At 38.8% G+C, this 14345-nt stretch overlaps 1 protein-coding gene across 3 annotated transcripts in view; it reads left to right on the top strand.

Moving 5' to 3' along the window:
• Nucleotides 1-1211: 1211 nt before the first annotated feature.
• Nucleotides 1212-14345, top strand: part of CATSPERE (catsper channel auxiliary subunit epsilon) — a 196523-nt gene continuing 183389 nt past the window's right edge. The window contains exons 1-2 of one of the 3 annotated variants that reach the window (XR_006199154.1): nucleotides 1212-1319; nucleotides 2525-2573. Coding sequence is in view for 2 of the 3 variants with exons in the window: in XM_042926453.1 (XP_042782387.1) it covers nucleotides 1255-1319; nucleotides 2525-2573 (114 nt within the window). In the remaining variant the exon portion in view is untranslated. Of the gene's footprint in view, nucleotides 1320-1828; nucleotides 2335-2524; nucleotides 2574-14345 lie in introns of those variants that run through there. The other 2 variants (XM_042926453.1, XM_042926454.1) reach the window with 2 other exon arrangements.

The following is a 14345-nucleotide window of genomic DNA, read 5'->3' as shown; positions in this document are numbered from 1 at the left end:
TTAGAACTGAAAGTCTAGAGATCAAGTAAAGTTCCAACCCTTCTCATTTTACACACTAGTAACAGAGGCTCAGAGAAGAGGAGAATACTGATGTATAGTTTGTGCCAAATATTGTGATGCACTTAGCTCTTTTAAATTCCACAACCACGTAAGGGAAGTAATACTCTCTTACCCTTATTTTATAGGATTTAAAAGTTAACTTGCTGTAGTGCGGGCTGAATTGGCACCGAGAGAGCCCAGAGCCCAGGCCCTTTTTGTACATTCCACTCTATTTAGTGTTTGAATCGCGCCTAGCTTCTGCTGGAGTAAACTGTATCACCTGCTGATCTAATCCTCTTCCAACTGCAACACAAATTAACTATGACAGCTAATTCTGATATAAAGTTGCTTCGGGAAAAAGTGCGAATAGAGCCTCATGTAAACATTAAGTGCAATGTCTACTACATATATATCGTATACACACAATCACGTTCTCTAATGGTCCCTAGAACGTATTTTAGTATCATACTGGTTTTATTCAATGATTCCTTGTCGGTAAACCTTGAGGACGTACTACAAACCATGATGGTACTGGGCACTGAGGACGTAAGGAGGAGTAAAGGTAGTTGCAGCACTCAAGGATTCAGATTATTTGGTCTAACAAATAAACATAAATTAGAAAACTGAAAATTGTGTTTATCTTAGCTTTACCACAAGATTACAAACCCCTTTGTAAACCAGAAAGCTGTCATATTTCCTTGTACTCAAGTGCACGAGGTGGCTTTGGGCCTAAAGTAGGTTCTCAATAAGTCCCCGTTACTGTTCATTTCTGTTGAACTTAAAAACCACTTCTAGAGTGCTGGATCCTGGAAAGCACTGCCAGATATGTATTCGCTATTGCAATATTTATGTACAGTCACAACGAAGACTTGGGCTAAAGGATGCAGGAACTTAAAAGCTTCACCCTCGTTCCGTCAACTGGGATTTTCCGGAGTGGTTTTGCTCTTTCACTCCCAAAAAGCACGGTTTCTGCCCTTCCTCCCGTCTGGTTTTACGTTTCCTCCTCCAACCAACTGCCAAGCTCAGGGATAGCGCAGGTAGCGGCGCGCTGGCACGCATGCGCACTGCGCGCTGGCCCTCGCGGGTGGGGCTCGACCCCGCCCTGCGGCGCCGGGCCCCGGGCACCTCCTCGGCGGGCCCGCCGGCACCCCCGGGGAGCGCGCGGGGGCAGGGTGGGCGTGGCCCGGGCCGTTGGGCGGACGCCATCCCGGCGCCATGTCGGCCCAGGGAGTGGCGGTGTTGCTGTCGTGGCTGAGCTGCTGCGGCTCGGCCCTGTGGAGGTAGAGAGACGCCCAAGGCGCCCTGGGACACCCGGCAGGGCGCGCCCCCGCGCCCCGGCGTCCTGGCCCACCCGCCCCTGCGGACCAGCGCCCCCAGCCCCAGCTGCTGGCCCCCAGCACCGGCGCCCCGCCGCCCCCTTCCGCCAGTTTTCCATGAATGGGGCGGGAGTGAGGGGCAGCGCTAGGGCTCTGCTACTCCAGGGTCTTGGTGACTTCGCGTGGCTGTCGGGTGGACAGCTGAGCCCCCGCGAATCCGTACACTCGTTTCCTCCTGCCGCTCTCTCGTTCCGCCAGAGACGAGCGGAGCAAACGAGAACCCAGAAGTCGCCACCACCGGGGAGTGGAGGCAGGGAGCAAGGGCACTTCCCTAGGATGACTAGGTGGTTGATGGTTTCTGGCGCTTTGTAAGCTTCCATTTTTTCCTCTATAAGATGAAGAAGATGAAACCTGCCTCACGGGGTTGTGGTGAGGCTTGAATGCAAAGATATATTTAGCTCCCAGCATAGGCCTGGCAAACAATGGATCAATAAATAAGGATAGGGGATATTATTAAGGATTGCCTGTGAATTCTAGGTGTTGTATAAACTTTATGTTGTACCCCAGAGGTCACCAAACTTTTCTGGAAAGGACCAGGTAGTAAATATTTGGGCTTTACAGATGATGCAGTCAACTTGCCATCTTAGGGATTCATGCACACCCTTACAATAGCGAACCAGGAAATGTGGCTGTGCGCCAATGAATCTCTATTTTAAAAACAAACAGGTGGAATTGGACCTGTAAGGCATGGTTTGACACCCCCTAGTCTACATTCATAACGGACGAGAATACTAAATTCATTGAGATAATTAGTGCAGACAAAGTTCCAGGCAAAATTCAGGGTAGATGTCTTATTGAACGAATTCTTCCTTTGCTCAAGGTCTAACAGATATGTACCTACATTTTCTACTAAGAGCATTAACATTTTGTTTTTGACATTTCGTATCCCGATGGAGTTGGTTTCCTTTAATGATCTAAGGTAGGGCTGCAATCATTTCTTTCTCCTTATGAGTCCAGTTCCGTTTTCCAGTTCCATTTATTGAATATTGCCTCTGTCATATACAAAACTTCCCTCTGCACTTATGCCAACTTAAGGGTTTGCTATACAATCCCTCTTATTTGGAGGAGAAATTAGTTTTAATATTTATATTTGACCTTTTCCTCCACAGGTATTCCAGTAACAGCCCAAGCTACCTCATTTTTAGTACCAGAAGTACTGTAAGTGTTTAATTTTTTTCAAACTATAGTCAAGAATCATTTTTTACCTTAGAGCAAAGAGCGGTGTTTTATATTAGTTGTATAGTGTGGTGTCATTCATTTATTTTTATTTTATTTCCGTTGTCTCATTTGTCATCCTAATATAAATCCCCTTCCCAATGAATGTCCTTAAATATGTATGTAGCAAAAACAAATAATGTGGTTTTGAGTGTTTTTTTTTATTTAGTATTCACAGATAAGATGGCCATACAATATATTGTCTAAACTATTGACAGTGAAAGATAGTGCTATTAATATTTTTGCTGGGACAGCAGGTATGAATTGGAACTGCCTAGATAAACGGAGATGTATGGTCACCAAAGCTGTAGATTTCATTCTCTATATTACTTTTTTTATCCAATACTTTGCCTTAATTTCTTCTGAATGCTGCCTGCTTACTAGCGTGTGTTTTATTTTATTTATCTATCCCCCTAATGATGGACACATGGCTTTCTATCACCACAAACAACACTGTGAAGAATATCCTTCTACATGTCCTTTTATGGGTCTGCGCAATAATTTTTCAGTTATGGTTGCAGGGACACAGGGAAAGCAGACAATTTAACTAAATTCTGCAAGATTGTTCTTAAATGGCAATCACAATTTCCACTCTCACCTAGTGCACATCTCCACCAAAGTCTGGTATTATTGAAGTTTCTATTTTTTACCAACATCATTAGTATATGCTAATATCACTGTTGCTGTTTTCAGTTCTCTGACGGCTTGTGATTTTGAGCATCTCTTACCACATTTACACAAGCTTCTCTTCTGAATTGCCTGGTCATAACCTTTTGCCCATTTTCCATTTAAGTTTATGCCCTTTTCTTGTTGATTTACAGAGTGCTGTATACATTCCACTCTCTATATTAGTTGAATATTGGTTTTAAATGTTTCAGTTATCAGGGCATCTGGGTGACTCAGTCAGTTAAGTGTCCAATTATTGACCTCAGCTCGGGTCTTGATCTCAGAGTTGTGAGTTCCAGCCCCACGTTGGACTTTGCACTGGGAGTGAATCCTGCGTAAAAAAAAGTTTAAGTTTTAATCATTTTCTTGTCTCTCATCTACTCATCTAACCATTAACTTTGTCCACGGATATTTTATTTTTCAAGAAAAAGCCGACTTTTGTTGAACCAAACCACTCCGCCTCCCCGCTCCCCCCCACTCTTTTTGACCTCATACTTTCTACTTTTTTTGCAGCCTTTTTTTTTTTTTAGTGTTTATTTATTTTTGAGAGAGAGAGAGAGAGAGACAGAGTGTGAGTGGGGGAGGGGCAGAGAGAGAGGGAGACACAGAATCTGAAGCAGGCTCCAGGCTCTGAGCTGTCAGCACAGAGCGCAACATGGGGCTTGAACTCAAGAACTGTCAGCTCATGACCTGAGCCAAGTCAGACGCTTAACCAACTAAGCCACCCAGGTGCCCTTGGAGTCTTACTTAAGAAAAATCTTCTCCTGCCTGGAGTTGCAAAGATATTTATCCTCTTTCTTTTATATGCTTTATATCTTGACCTTTCAAATATAGGTCAGAAATTCATCTAGAGTCCACTTGTATATAATATAAAGTATGCATTCACATTACTTTCTCCATGTAATGAACCACCATCAATTAAACGACTTACTGTTTTTCTATTATTTTCTGGTATTATCTTTTTAGATGTTGTTAATATCTATATATAGAAAAAAGATAATACCAGAAAAATAATAGAAAAACAGTAAGTTATTTAACGTAGCTGCAGTTTAGCTTCAATGGTGTATACTCTTTCCTTGAATTAACATGCCACAGTATAGGCGTCATTTTATTCTAGATAAGCAACTAGGTTGTTTCCATTTTTAGTCTGCTATGATTAGGGCCACTAGGAACATTTTTATGCCTATCTTCTGCTTAACATATATGCATTTCTGGTGGGTATATAACTAAGTGGAATTGGTAAGTCCTGGGGAATATGCATGTGTTCAGCTTTAGTAGGTGATGCAAAAGATTTTACAAAGTAATTGTATCAGTTTACACTTATATTCTATGTTTATGTATATCATTGCATTTATTCAAAATTTATTACGTTACTCAAAGTCGGGCAAAAGGAAACTATACAAACAATGTCATTTGTTTTTAAATCCATTGCTATCCATTTCTTATAAAATCTGTACTTATCACCTAAATTGTTATTTGTAGTTAATTTCTTTAATATCATTTATCTATTTCATCTTTGTTTCTTGAACATCTTTGCTGTATAATTGACCATTTGATTAGTCATTTTAAAAATCTCTTTTTTTTCTAAGTAATCTCTGCACCCAGCATGAAGCTCAAACTCATAACCCCACAATTAAGAGTTACATGCTCCACCAACTGAGCCAGCCAGGCACCCTGTAAAAATCTCCTTTCTTGATCTCTACTGTTTCTTTATCATTTTTTGGGGGGGGGGGGTGACAAATATATCATCTTAGTTGGCAATTGGTAACCAAAATAGTGGAATTATGTCATTATAGAAATGCAAATTGGGAGCCAGAGTTTGATTCTCCACAAGGAAGGTAGACAAAATGCAAGAGAGTAGATGCTAAAACCAGTGGTACAGCAGCTTCCTTGCAAGTGATATTCAGAGAAAGAAAGAAATTATTGAGTGTACAGAAGACACTTCAGGGATGAAATATTTCATAAATCTTGATGGAAAGCATTTTGAAACAATTTTTCTCTACCTATTTGCTTTTCTGGGAGCTTTGGCATGAGCTCTGGCAGGATTCAGGTTTGACACACATCTAGGAACCTGTGAAGGTGCTCTGAGGGAACATAAGCTGATGGAGGCCATCTCTCTACTTCCCTATGTCTCTCTACAGCTTGCCAGTATCTCCCATAAAGGAACTTATGCATTTGTCTAGAGCCTCGTTTTTGTAACCCACAGGACACCTCCGGATTTCCTGGCTCTAGTGGCCAGGGAGGCTTACACTTGCAGTCCCATTGGACTATATATATTTGTATACTTTAAAAGCTACTGCTTGAGTGTCTGGCTTCTAGACAACATGAATCTAGGTGCTCACTGAGATCCTCCCTTTGGGACAATGACAGGACTGGAACATCCTCAACTACTGGGAGTTATTAAAAATAAAGTAAGCTTCTTGGACAATCACAAAGTTTTGAAGGACAACCAAGACCTAGGGCAAGGTTAAATGATAAGCTTCATCTTTTACACAAGGCCACTTCATCAAGACTAGAAGAGGTGGTTATTTTATCTAATGCATAGAAATGAACACAAGAGAGTCAAGGAAATAGAAGAAACAGAGGAATATGTTCCAAACAAGAGAATAAGATAAAACCTCAGTGACAGGGGTGGGGGAGACACCTTACTCTAATGGAGATAAGTAATTTGCCTGATAAAGAGTTCAAAATGATAGTTGTAAAGATGCCCTTTGAACTCAGGAGAAGAATGGTTGAACACAGTAAGAACTTCAACCAAGAGATACAAAATATAAGAAGATACCAAATAGAAGTCACAGAGCTGAAGGATATAATAACTGAACTGAAAGGTACACCACAGGGTTCAGTAGAAGACTAGACAAGGCTGAAGAAAGGATCTGTGAACCTGAAAGCAGAGCAGTGGAATACACCTAAACAGAGCAATAAAAAGAAAAAAGAGTGGGGGGAAAAAGTAAAGAAATATTAAGGGACTTACAGAACAACATCAAGTGGACTAACATTCACATTATAGGGGCCCAAAAGAAGAGAGAAAGGGGCTGACAATTTTTAAAGAAATAATGACTGAAAGCTTCCCTAATTTGGGGAGGGAAACAGACATCCAGATCCAGGAAGCCCAGAGAGTTACAAATAGGATGAACCCAAAGAGACCCCAACAAAGACACATTATAATTTAAACATTGAAAGTTAAACACAAGGAGAGATCTTACAAGCAGCAAGAGAAAAATAACTTCTGTTACATGCAAGATAAACCCCATAAGGCTACCAGTAGATTTTTAAGCAGAAACATTGCAGGTCAGAAGTGAGTGGCACAATATATTCAAAGTGCTGAGAGAAAAAAACTTCCACACAAGAATACTCTGTGCAGCAAAGTTTTCATATAGAATTGAAGGAGAAATCGTTTTCCAGATAAGCAAAAGCTAAAGGGATTCATCATCACAAACTAGCCTTACAAGAAATGTGAAAGTGACTTTTTATGCTGGGCGGGGGGGTACTAATTAGTAACAAGAAAACATGAAAGAATAAATCTCACTGGAAAGGTAACTGTATGGTAAAGGTAGTGGGTTAGTTACTTATAAAGCTAGTGTGAAGGTGAAAAGACAAAAGTACTAAAAATAAACTAGTAATTTCTTAAGGGATGCACAGGAAAAAAAGATGTAAACTATGACATCAAAAACAATGTGCAAGCGGTTAGTAAAAATGTAGCACTTTAGATTGTGATCAACCTTAAGTTATTATCTACTTAAAATACACTGTTACAAGTTTTTGTGTGTAAGCCTCATGGTAACCACAAAGCAAAAAACCTATAGTAGATACATAAAAGATAAGGAAGAAGGAATCTAAGTATGCCACAAAAGAAAGTCAACAAAACAAAAGAAAGAGAGGAGAGAAGAAAGAAACACAGAGAAACTACAAACCAGCCAGAATACAGTTAACAAAATGGCGTAAGTACAGCCATACCTCATATCATTGTGCTTCACTTTATTGTGCTTTGCAAATACTACTGTTTTGTTTTTGTTTTTGTTTTACATATTGGAAGGTTTATGGCAACCCTGCATCAAGCAAGTCTGTCAACACCATTTTCCCCATACCATCTCATCTGCTCATTTCATGTCTCTGTGTCACATTTTGGTAATTCTCACAATATTTCAAATTTTCATTATTGCATTTGTTATAGTACTCTGTGATCAGTAACTGCAGCTTGCTGAAAGCTCACATGATGGTTAGCATTATTCACAATGTTTTTTAAACTAAGGTATGTACGACATAATGCTATCACACACTTAATAAACTATAGTACAGTCTAAACAATGTTTATATGCACTGGAAAACAAAAAAATTATGTGATTCATTTTATTGTGATATACAATTTATTGTAGTGGTCTGTAAATGAAACTGTAATATCTCAGAGGTATACTTGTACATACCTATCAGTAATTACTTTAAATGTAAATGGACTAAATTCTCTAATCAAAAAACCAAGTGGCTGGCTGGATTTTAAAAAAAATCCATCTATGTGCTGCTGATAAGAGACTCAACAGATGTGAGGACAAACACACAGACTGAAAGTGAAGGGATGGAAAAGGATATTCTGTGCAAATGGAAACCAAAAGAAAGCAGCGTTGGCTATACTTATATCACACAAAATAGGCTTCAAGACAAGAGCATTACATGAAGAAGAAGCGTTCAATTGAATAAGATGACGTAACATTGGTACCTATTTATGCATTCTGCATAGGAGTTGCTGAACATATAAAACAAATAATAACAGAACTAAAGGGAGAAATACACAGCAATACAATAATAGTAGAGGATGTTATTATCCCACTTTCATTAGTGCATAATCCAGACAGAAAATCAAAACAGAAATATCAGCCTTGAACAACACATTCAACCAGATAGAACTTAACAGATATTTACAGAACATCCCATCCAAAATGAACAGAATACACATTCTTCTCAAACACAGGGAACATTCTCCAGAATAGAGAGGTCATGTGTTGGGCCACAGAGCAAGTCTTAAGATTAGTATCATATCAAGGATGCTTGGGTGGCTCAGTCGGTTGAGCATATGACTTTGTCTCAGGTCATGATCTCTCAGTTTGTGGGTTTGAGCCCCACGTCAGGCTCTGCACTGACAGCTCTGAGCCTGGAGCCTGCTTCAGATTCTGGGTCTTCCTCTCTCTCTCTGCCCCACCCCCACTCATGGTCTGTCTCTCAAGAATGAATAAACATTAAAAAAACAATAAAAAAATAAACATTTTAAAAAATTTAAAAAAGAAGATTAATATATCATGCAAATTTTCTGACTGCAATGGTATAAAACTGGAAATCAATGATAAATAGAAAACTGGAAAATTCACAAATATGTGGGGATTAAACAACATGCTACTGAACAACCAATGCATCAAAAAATAAATTGAAAGACAAATCAACCAGTAACTTGAGACAAATGAGGAGGGAATGGGATGCAGCAAAAACACTTCTAAGATAGAGGTTCATAGCTTAAATGCCTAAATCAACTAACAAGAAAAATATCAAACAATATTACACCCCAAGAAACTAGAAAAAGAAGAAATGAAGCCCAAAGTAGGTAGGTAGAAGGAAATAACAAAGATAAGAACAGAAATAAATGAAGTAGATGGGGCACCTGGGTGGCTCAGTCAGTTAAGCATCTGACTTTAGCTCAGGTCGTGATCTTGCAGTTCATGGGTTCAAGCCTTGCGTCAGGCTCTGTGCTGACAGCTCACAGTTTGAAGCCTGCTTCGTATTCTGTGTCTCCCTCTCTTTCTGCCCCTCCCCTGCTCATGCTCTGTGTCTGTCTGTCTCTCTCTCTCTCTCTCAAAAATGAATAAAACATTAAAAAAAAAAAGAAATGAAATAGAGATTACAATAACAATAGAAAAGATCAATGAAACTAAAAGCTGGTTCTTTGAAAAGATAAAATTAACTGCAGGATACAAAATCAATATTCAAAAATCTCTTGTGTGGCTGTACATTAACAGCAGTCTGAAAGAGAAATTAAGAAAACAATCCTATTTGGAATTACATCAAGAAATAAAAATACTTAGCAATAAATTTAACCAAGGAGGTAAAAGACTGCTACATTAAAACTATAAGATATTGATGGAAGAAATAGAAGAAAACATAAATAAATAGAAAGATATTCCACACCCATGGGTGAAAAGAATTAACATTATTGGGGCGCCTGGGCGGCTTCATCAGTTAAGCATCCAACTACAGCTCAGGTCATGATCTCATGGTTTGTGAGTTTGAGCCCCGCGCCGGGCTCTGCGCTGACAGCTCGGAGCCTGGAACCTGCTTCGGACTCTCTCTCTGCCCATCCCTTATTTTCACTCTGTCTCTCTTTCTCTCTCAAAAATAAATAAACACTTAAACATTTTTTTAAAGAATTAACATTGTTAAGATGACCATACAACTCCAAGAAATCTACACTTTCAGTGCAATCTTTATCAAAATTCTGATGCCGGGGCGCCTGGGTGGCGCAGTCGGTTAAGCGTCCGACTTCAGCCGGGTCACGATCTCGCGGTCCGTGAGTTCGAGCCCCGCGTCGGGCTCTGGGCCGATGGCTTGGAGCCTGGAGCCTGTTTCCGATTCTGTGTCTCCCTCTCTCTCTGCCCCTCCCCCATTCATGCTCTGTCTCTCTCTGTCCCAAAAATAAATTAAAAACGTTGAAAAAAAAATTAAAAAAAAAAAAAATTCTGATGCCATATTTTGCAGAAATAGAACAAACAATGGTAAAGTTTGTGTAAAACCATAAAAGACCTTAAATAGCCAAAGCAATATTGAGAAAGAAGAACAAAGCTGGAGGCTTCACATTATCTGATTTTAAACTACATCACAGAGCTATAGCAATCAAAACAATATGTTGGCATAAAAATAGATATAGAGGGGTGTCTGGGTGGCTCAGTTGGTTGAGTATCCAACTCTTGATTATGGCTCAGGTCATGATCTCACAGTTTGTGAGACTGAGCCCCAAGTTGGGCTCTGCACTGACAGTATGAGTCCTGCTTGGGATTTCTCTCTCTCTCTCTCTCTCTCTCTCTCTCTCTCTCTTTCTTTCTCTCTCTCTCTCTCTGCCCCTCCACCCCCCTCTCAAAATAAATAAATGTTTAAGAAAAGGGGCACCTGGGTGACTCAGTCAGTTAAGCATCTGACTCTTGGTTTCAGCTTAGGTCAGAATCTCATGGTTCATGTGCTGACAGCACAGAGCCTGCTTGGGATTCTCTGTCTCCCTCTGTCTTCCCTTCCCCTGCTCTCTCTCTCTCTCTCAAAATAAATAAATAAACTTCAAAATACATATATAGAGAGGGATGCCTGGGTAGCTCGGTTGTTTGAATGTTCAACTTTGGTCAGGTCATGATCTCACAGGTCATGAGTCTGAGCCCCAAATGTGCTCACTTCTGTCAGTTCAGAGCCTGCTTCAGATCTTCTGCCCCCCTCTTTCTCTGCCCCTCCCCTGCTTGTGCTCTCTCTCTTGCTCTCTCTCTCTCTCTTAAAAATAAATTAACAACATTAAAGAAAACAACACAGAGATTGATGGAACAGAATAGAGAGCCCAGAAATAAACCCATGCATATATGGTCAATTAATTTGCAACAAAGGAGCCAGGAATATACAATGGGAAAAAGACAGTCTTTTTAATAAAAGGTGTTGTGAAAACTGGATAGCCATATGCAAAAGAATGAAACTAGACAAGTATCTTATACCATATACAAAAATTAACTGAAAATGGATTAAAGTCCTGAATAAAAGACTTGAAACCATAAAACTCTAAGAAGAAAACACAGGCAGTAAGTTCCTTCACATTGGTCTTGGCAATGACTTTTTTTTAAACTGACACCAAAAGCAAAGGCAACAAAGACAAACATAAACAAATGGGACTACAACAGACTAAAAATATTTTTCACAGTAAAGGAAATCATCAATAAGATGAAAGGGCAATGTACCGAATAGGTGAAAATATCTACAAACCATGTATCTCATAAGGGGTTAACATCCAAAATATATAAAGAACTCACACAACATACAACATAAAATAGGAAAAAGCAAACAATTTGATTTAAAAATGAGAAGAAGATTTAAATGGACATTTTTCCAAAGAAGATCTATGGATTGCCAACAGGAACATGAAAAAGTGCTCAGTGTCACTAATCATCAAGGAAATGCAAATCAAAACCATAATGAACTCACTTCACACCAGTTAGAATGCCTATTATCAGAAATGAGAGAGGATAAACAGCGACTGACACCACAGAAACACAAAGGATCATAAGAAAATACTGTGAAAAAGTATATGCCAACAAACTGGACAGCCTGGAAGAAATGGATAAATCTAAATAATCTTCCAAAGCTAAACAAGGAAGAAATAGAAAATCTGAGCAGACCAATTAAAAGTAACAAAATTGAATTGGTAATCAAAAAACTATCACAGAATAAAAGTCCAGGACCAGATGTATTCACATAATGAATTTTACCAGACATTTAAAGAAGAGTTAATATCTATTCCCCTCAAATTCTTCCTGAAAATTGGAGAAGGAAAGCTTCTAAATACATTCTATGAGGCCAACATTACCCTGATACCAAAAACAGACAATGACACCACAAAAAAATAAAACTACAGGCCAATATGCATGATGAACATAGATGGAAAATCCTCAACAAAATATTAGCAAACTGCATAAAACAATACATTGAAAGATCACTCGCCATGATCAAATGGGATTTATTCCCAGGATGCAAGCATGGTTCAATATCTGTAAGTCAATCAATGTCATAAATGACATCAAGAAAATGAGGGGGAAAATTATATGATCATCTCAGTAGATGCAGAAAAAGCATTTGACAAGATTCATGATAAAAATTTTCAACAAAATGGGATTAGAGGGAATATACCTCAATATAATAAAGGCCATATAGGAAAACCCCACAGCTAACATTATACTCAATGGTGAAAAACTGAAAGCTTTTCCTTTAAGGGCAGGAACAAGACAAGGTTATCCACTCTCACCACTTTTATTCAACCTAGTACTGGAAGTCCTAGCCACCCACAGCAATGAGACAAGAAAAAGAAACAAGATGCATGCATATTGCTAAAAAAAAGAAAAAAAAAGGGTGGGGGGCGCCTGGGTGACTCAGTTGGTTGAGCGTCTGACTTTGGCTCAGGTTATGATCTTGCTGTCCATGAGTTCGAGCCCCTCATCGGGCTCTGTGCTGACAGCTCAGAGCCTGGAGCCTGTTTCACATTCTGTCTCCCTCTCTCTGCCCCTCCCCCCACTCATGCTCGGTCTCTCTCTCTCTCTGTCAATAATAAATAAACACTAAAAACTTTTTTTAAAAAAGTTAAACTGTCACTATTTGCAGACCACATGATACTTTATAGAGAAAATCCTAAAGACTCTACCAAAAAGCTACTAGAAGTAATAAACCACTTCAGTAAAGTTACAGGATACAAAACTAATATGCAGAACTCTGTGCTATTTACTAACAACAAAGTAATGACTTTATTGTTAGTACTAACAGTAAAGTCCCAGAAAGAGAAATTTGAAAAACAACATCACTTTCAATTGCATCAAAAGTAATAAAGAACCTAGGAATAAACTTAACCAAAGAGGTGAAAGACGTGTACTCTGAAAACTATAAAACACTGATGAAAGAAATTGAAAATGACACAAACAAATGGAAAGATATTTAATTCTCATGGATTGGAAGAATTAATATTGTCAGAATATCCATATTATCCAAAGCAATCTGCAGATTCAGTGCAATCCCTATCAAAATACCAATAGCATTTTTCACGAAACTAGAACAAATAATACTAAAATTTGTATGGACCCACAGAAGACCCTGAATAGCCAAAGCAATCCTGAGAAAGAAGAGCAAAGCTGGAGGTATCACAGTTTCAGATTTCAAAATAATATTACAAATCTGTAGTAATCAAAATAGAATGATACTGGCAGAAAAATAAACACATAGATCAATGCAACAGGATAGAAAGCCCATAAATAAACCCACATTTCTATGATCAATTAATCTATGACAAAGGATGCTGGAATATACAATGGGGAAAAGATAGTCTTTTCAATAAATGGTGTTGGGAAAACCGGACAGCTTCATGTATAAGAATGAAACTGGACTACTTTTAGCAACATACAAAAAAAAAAAAAAAGAAAAAAACTCAAAATGAATTAAAGACCTAAACACGAGACCTGAAACCATAAAAATCCTAGAAGAGAAAGCACACAGGCAGTAATTTCTGTGACATTGAGCATAGCAACAGTTTTCTAGATATGTCTCCTAAGGCAAGTAAGACAAAAACAAAAATAAACTATTCGTACTACATCAGAATAAAAAGCTTTTGCACAGCAAAGGAAACTATAGAAGTAAAAGACAACTACTAAATAGGAGAAGATGTTTGCAAATGATATACCTGATAAGGTGTTAATACCCAAAATATATAAAGAACTTATATGACTCAACCCCACCAAAACCCCAAAAACAAATAATCTGATTAAAAGTGGGCAGAGGGGTACCTGGGTGACTCAGTTGGGTGAGCATCTGACTTTTGATTTTGGCTCAGGTCATGATCCCAAGATTGTGGGATCAAGCCTCCCATTAGGCTCCATGCTGAGCGTGGAGCCTGCCTAAAACTCTCACTCTCTTCCTCTGCCCCTCTCCCCCACTTGCTCTCTTTCTCTTAAAAAAAAAAAGTATTAAAAAATGGGCAGAGAAGCTAAATAGACATTTTTCCAAGGAAGATGTGCAGATGGCCAACAGAGACATGAAAAGATGCTCAACAACACTCATCATCAGGGAACTGCAAATCAAAATCACAATGAGATATCACTTCACATCAGTTAGAATGGCTAAAATCAAGAAGACAAGAAACTAAGTATTAATAAGGATGTGGAGAAAAAGGAACCCTTTTGCACTGTTGATGGGAATATAAATTGACACAGCCACTGCAGAAGAGTATGGAGATTCATCAAAAAATTAAAAATAGAAATACCATATGATCCAATAATTCCACTA

Source organism: Panthera leo, chromosome F3, assembly GCF_018350215.1.
Source record: "Panthera leo isolate Ple1 chromosome F3, P.leo_Ple1_pat1.1, whole genome shotgun sequence".
NCBI classification, from domain to species: Eukaryota; Metazoa; Chordata; class Mammalia; order Carnivora; family Felidae; genus Panthera; species Panthera leo.
This window is presented reverse-complemented; position numbering and strand designations above follow the sequence as displayed.